The sequence below is a fragment of the Odontomachus brunneus genome, unplaced genomic scaffold, assembly GCF_010583005.1.
Source record: "Odontomachus brunneus isolate Ranch 3 - 2012 unplaced genomic scaffold, Obru_v1 Obru_scaffold_039, whole genome shotgun sequence".
Lineage (NCBI taxonomy): Eukaryota > Metazoa > Arthropoda > Insecta > Hymenoptera > Formicidae > Odontomachus > Odontomachus brunneus.
The window spans coordinates 1,451,610-1,458,295 of record NW_022639489.1 but is presented as its reverse complement, the minus strand read 5'-3'; the positions used below and the strand labels follow the sequence as shown (position 1 = coordinate 1,458,295).

At 31.3% G+C, this 6,686-nt stretch overlaps 1 protein-coding gene across 1 annotated transcript in view; it reads right to left on the bottom strand.

The window, feature by feature from the left end:
- Positions 1-6,686, bottom strand: part of LOC116844144 (angio-associated migratory cell protein-like) — a 12,289-nt gene that overhangs the window by 2,338 nt on the left and 3,265 nt on the right. Inside the window, exons 2-5 of the mRNA XM_032815309.1 lie at positions 1,684-1,910; positions 1,195-1,447; positions 949-1,105; positions 821-892 (exon numbers count right to left, since the gene is read on the bottom strand). Of these exons, the coding sequence (XP_032671200.1) occupies positions 821-892; positions 949-1,105; positions 1,195-1,395 (430 nt within the window). The 5' untranslated portion in view covers positions 1,396-1,447; positions 1,684-1,910. The remainder of the gene's footprint in view (positions 1-820; positions 893-948; positions 1,106-1,194; positions 1,448-1,683; positions 1,911-6,686) is intronic.

Sequence of the window (6,686 nt, the reverse complement as noted above, 5' to 3'; positions counted from 1 at the left end):
TTCATTATTTATAAATTTAAACTAAATTTAAAGACTATTTATGAAATAAAAATACACACACACACACATATATACAGGGTGTCCCGCGTAAGACGCGCCAAAAGAAAAATATAAATAGAACAGATAAAAGTGAACAAATATTATAGAAGTCATTTTTCAAACAACCACGTAAAATTTCGAGATATTAATTAAAATATTTGGGCAAATCAGAGCGCGCGACGCGACGATTGCTCGCGGGCCTATCTTATAGGCCAGAGAGGTGGGCCGTTTGGCATACTGAGACTGCGTTCGGAAACGTCACTTGAGTACTCTCCTTTTCTTTTTATCTCACTCTTGTATTTCGCTCACTCCAACTCCAACTCCATCGTCTAGTAGTGTGCACACAGTGTGTGTTTCCGAATGTAGCATGGGAAACTCCGTATGTGCGTCCGTGTACGTGTGCGCTCGTCCATTTTCTTCGCCAGCCGCGGCGAGCCGTATATCCCGCCTGCCGCGTCGCGTGCTCTGCTATTCCCAACTATTTTAATTAATATCTCGAAATTTTACGTGGTAGTTTGAAAAATGACCTCTACAATATTTGTTCATTTTTATCTATTTTTCTTATATTTTTCTTGTTGGATGTTTTATGCGGGACATCCTGTATATGTATACATATATAGTTTTAGATAATTAAGTTTTCCATAAGTAACTTCTTTTTTTTAACTTTTCAACTTTTAACTAGTATTTTATTTCAATAACTTTTAACGTAAACTTAATTATTTTATAGCGAACTAACTTTTAATTTAATTCAATTAAAAACCAAAAGTAACTAATATTATACCATATAACATCTCATTTTCTCTATAGTAGTTTTTGTTCTTTGGACCAAATTTGCATCCTACCACAAATTTTCCTGCAATATATAAATTTAAATCTGGTGTTTTCAACTGATAATATTCTGATACGTACCATCTGGGCAAATAAGACCACATTTCGGGGAAATTATTTCATTTGCATTAATCAGCTCCTTTGTTACTTCCTCCTTTGATAGAAAGTTGAATATATAAGTATCTCCATCATTATTCATTGCTAATAAGATATTGGCTGAATGATGCCATTTTACCAACTAGATAGCAAAAGAACGATTATTAAACACAATTATCATTATTGATTCGTACAGGAATGCATGTTTTCTTGATAAGTAAGAATACTCACGGCTAATTCATCTATGAGCGTCGAGTCGAAATTAGTTTTAGAGCTTACTTCCCATACTCTTATGAAACCTTCTTCGCCATAACTTGCAGTGGCTATGTAGGTTCCATCATGATTGAACTCTGCGAATGTAACGCTTCTGCAGTTATACCCACATCTTATTATATTAATATTATTTCCTGTATTAGTATCCCAAATGTACATTAGACCGTCTGTAGTGCCTGTTATGGCTAGCTCAAGATTTGGGCTCAGAGAACTGGAACATATTAGATGTGCTAAAGAAAAATCATTCTTGCAACACTCAGTGACTCGATGAGAAATGACTCGTCGATCGACATCGAAAAGATGTTGATTCGACGTCGTTTCGACATCGGTCGACGAGTCATTTCTCACAGAGTATTCATATAAGTTTCATATAAGTTCATATAAGTTCATTATTCATGCATGCTAATGAATTTCATTTAATTTCATAGATTAGTAATTGTTTCTTACAACGTGTATGATCCATGAAGACAGTATTTTCTATAAACTCTTGCTCCAGTGTTCCTGTAGGGGTTACAAAAGCTATTGGATCCATCATATCCAATGAGCACTCTGAATAATTACCAATCTTTACCGATGCCAAATCGATGACTTTATTTATTTCTCCCTCTGAGAAAAAATTAGACATTTCTTGTTTACTACCCATCTTAAATAAGTGACCTTGGTGGATCCTGTATCTATTTGAGAAATAGATTAGAATTAGGCTTACAAATTTCCAGATTTATTATATTCATTTCTTAACATTTAGTATTGCCACAGATAAGGCAATATTAAAGATCATTAGGATAAATTTTTGTAACAACGAAGTGACCTTGAGGAATCCTAAGGACCTAATATTTTTTACATTGTCATGTGCAATGGAGAAAATATTAGAGTTGTATTCCAAAATGTTCTTTCTCAGGAAAATTTTACTAAAATCTATAGTTTATGTTATATTTACTATGAATTTTCAGTAAAATTTTCTTTGAAAGGAATGTTTTAGAATATAACCTAGAAATAGAAATATTCTCTAAGTAAACACCCAAGTAAGCAAGGAACATTAAATTAACATTTAGAAACGTTGACTTCATATGCATTGTTTGGACATTTTTTAATAATATTGCATTTATATTTTTCACATGTTATTTTGCTATATGATTTTTCTGAATGTTATTTAAACGTTTTAAAAATATTAAAAACTAAATTTTTCAAATGCTACTTTAACATTTATTTCAGATCAATGCAACATCTTAAAAATATTTCTAATGATTAAAACGTTATGGCAACCCTATTTCAACATTATTGAAACTTCCAAATCGCGGTCGAAGTATGATATTCGATACAATATTAAACATATTTGACAATATTATAGGTTCTTGAATATCATTGTAGTAACATTATATTAATGATTTCTTGCTTACTGGGTTAAATATTACGTATATTTTATGCTTAAAATGTGATTAATTTCTTATATCTAACATCATGTCATTTTTATTCCTGATTCCTAATTCTTGAATTGTGGTACATTTGTCTATCCTATTCCCAGTAAACACAAAGTATCATTCATATTACAATGTCAGCTCAATCATATGATATATTATGTAACTGTTATTTTGTTATACAGAGTATCTGATTTATACCAGAGCTAATATATAGCTAGAATAGGTCGGGGTGAATAATGAAATCGGTGTCTTTTTTTAAATAACCACATAAAATTTCGAGTTATTAAATGAAGTAGATGGGCTAATCAGAGCGCGGTGATTTGTCAAGCGGGACGTACGGCTCGCCACGATCGGCGAAGAAAATGGACGATTGCTCGCGGACTTGTCTCATAGGCCAGAGAGGTGGGCCGTTTGATAGCAGCTACCAAATAAGATAGGCCCGCGAGCAATCGTCCATTTTCTTCGCCTGCAGCGTCGCGCGCTCTAATTATCCATCTACTTTATTTAATAACTCAAAATTTTATGTGGTTGTTTAAAAAAATTATACCGATTCCACTACTCACCCCGACCTATTCTAACTATATCAATTCTGTGCTGGGATTCTGTAACTTGTTCTTAGAGTTAACGATAGTTTCGTTATCGTTGCGTAACTTTTCTACGATGTACAAAAACTGTGCAACGATAACGAAACTGTTGTTAATTCCAATAACAAGTTATAGAATCCCAGCACTGGTACGGTATGAATCAAACACCCTGTACAACAAAGTAACAGTTACGTAATATATTATATGATTAAGTTGATATTCCCAGCCAAACCACATGTTGATTCAAAATTGGCTCGACGCCGATGAGGGTTGAATCAACGGCTCATCGATCATTTCGACGTCAAATCAACCTTGAATCAACGTTATGGTTCTGATTGGGTTGTAACATCGATAATACTTTGTGATTATTAGAATTCTTTCATTTTAAATAATTATATTTTTGTTAGGTTAAATTAGGTTATTTAATACTTATATTTCTATTTTTAATATATGCCCCACACAGCAATTGATATCCATGGGATATACTAAAATCATCGCGGATATGCAAAACATATCTCAATCTCCTGATAATATCATAATGAATAAATTTCGAAAATATCCCCGTATACAATATCCAAAAGATATCTTAAATATGATAATGTGTAAAATATATCGTACAGACATCCTAAAGATGAGTATAAGATATAAAGCATGTACATGGCTAGAGACAGGCATCTTATTATTAATATTTCGAAAACTATAGGAAATGCACAAGTGATATGGAGCATATACATCTCGCTGTTTGTCGTCGGTGTGAGTTTTCCACCCAGCCGTTATATTAAGACGTGTTCAAACATGTTCGGACCTGTGATTTTTTTGAGAAACATACCTTTTGATACTTTGATGAAAGGGCCGCAAAAAAAGATCTGAATCCAAGGAAAATGAACAGAGAGAGAGAGAGAGAGAGAGAGAGAGAGAGAGAGAGAGAGAGAGAGGAGATAGTTTTTATAACTTTAATAATAGTTAACTTTGTCGGCTAATATTTCGCTTCGCAGTAAAGAACGACGAGTTTGTCAGATGAAAAAGTCGTTTCTCGTTCAAAAACGCGTCGATTGAATCTACTTTCATCGAAAGGTGAGGGGCCTAAACTGAATAATTACCGAGAGCAAAACTTTTTCTGTTTCAGAAAAGCTAAAAATGTGGCATTACTTGCGACTAATAAAGAAATGACTCCAACACAACTGCAGCTTGTATTGCACGAAGATATCATAACATCTCACGTAAATAAATTAACATTAAATTTATGATTAATAACATTTGCGTTAGTTCATGTAACATTCCTATTATAGGTGATAACTTGTAGTTATTAGATAATATATATAAACAGAATACTCATAACAACCTATCAGTAGTTGTATTTCTTGATTGAACAATATAGATTTTATACAACCTGTGTGTTATACAATAAACTGAGAGATATTCCAATTCATGTAAAAAATCTGAAAAAATTATGAGAATTTTCTGAGATTCTGAGAAATCTTTCCACCAAAGATATATTTATTGTATTTGGTGTAATTCTATTTTGTATAATTTCAGCTACAATACTAATGTCTACATTATATTGATAATTGTTTAATATGCATATAAATTAGTATATCGGTATAAAATTGACTTACTAAGCACATTTTGTACTAATTATATATTTATTGATATGCATATTAAGTAAGCAATATAAATTTAGTCATTATTATTATCAAAAATATTCTCCCAGATATATCCAGACTATGTACCATAATCATCACTAATATATTTGTAAAATATACGTACAATATATCTTCTGGGATTTTCCTGCACACGGCAATAATCAGAGATCTCAGGGATATCATACAAATATATTTCGCTACAATATGCGATATCTATACGTGTTCGTAACTGCGGATATTAGTGTATTCTAGTAATATCTCTCACATATCCACGACTTCTATGGGATATCTGTAGGATATTGCAATACCCTGGCAGGATATCCTTAGGAAATTCCACAGATTTCCCTTTGCTGTATGGGGCCCTACTGTGCGTAGTCTATTCCCATACAGAAATGTCCCGAATATATCATAAGGATATTATAAAGATACCTCAATATCTGTAGGATACCCTTATGATATATTCGGGACATTTCCGTGTGGGTTTTGATATTTTATCGTTTCCAATTTAACTTACGATAAAGTATATTAGATATTTTTGTGAAACTGTGTTCCTGTAATTATGATTTAGTTGAATAATATATGAATTTATCGACACGAGATTAAATAGCGAAAATTTTTTCCATTAAATTCCATAAAGTACTCAGTAAGCAAGAAACATTAAATCAACTTTCTAAAACGTTGATATTATATGTATTTTTGTAATGTTCCTTTATAATATTCTATAAATGTTTTTAAAACGTTGCTTAATAATATTACATTTCAAACATTAAAGAAATGTTGTACAAACATTTCAAAACATATTTTTTGAATGTTGTTGATAAATAAGCAAGAAACATTAAATTAACATGTTTAAAACGATCCCAGGTAGCACATGTTCATATACGTATGTAATGTTTCAAAATGGGAAAGCACTAATAAAAAACGTTTAAATAGAAACGTTTATGAAATCGTAATTTAAGAAGTGTGTTTAACGTTCCTACAGTCAAGAGTTTTATTTTTTCGATAAACTTTATCGAAATATTTATAATATTTATAAATAATTATAATATTTATAAATATTTATAAGGTAAACATATTTTACATAAATATTTTATGCATGTATCTCTAACTTCTCTTTTATTATACTAGAACACCACATAGCTCGCGCTTCGCGCGCGCCACTTTAGCCTTTTCGTTGTACTATTTACAATTTATATTACAGTACTCGTTTTTACAAATTATATTCCCAGCAAACACAATGTTACATATAACATATATGTTAGTTGTAATTTCCTATTCAACAATATAACTGTTATATAACACGTATATTATATAACAGTTATATTGTTTGTTGAGTAAGAAATTACAACTAACATGTATGTTACATGTAACATACATAGAGCTAGCACAAACATATTTCAAATAGTCAATTTAGAAAAAAGGGAGAGTTTTTTTATTTACTGCCATTGTGGGATTTACTGCTTGAGAAAAATTCCTTTTTTCTCAAACATAAATGTTCTCTCCGTCTGAATACAGAATACTGAATTCTTTGAGATTAGAATGTATTATATCTTCGACAAAAACTCAATCTTGAAAAAGATAACATTGTTCTTGTGTAAATAGTTTTATGACCTGCGATATAAGTGGTAAACCTTAAGCAGTAAATAACGATGACAGTGAATAAAAGAACTTTCCCTTTTTTCTAAATTGACTATTTGATATATGTTTGTGCTAGCTCTTACTGTTTGTCCTTAACTTTTTCTTATTGCGAACAAAATTTTCGAAAACTGTAAGCAACAGAAATTTATGATGTTTCCAGTAAAAAA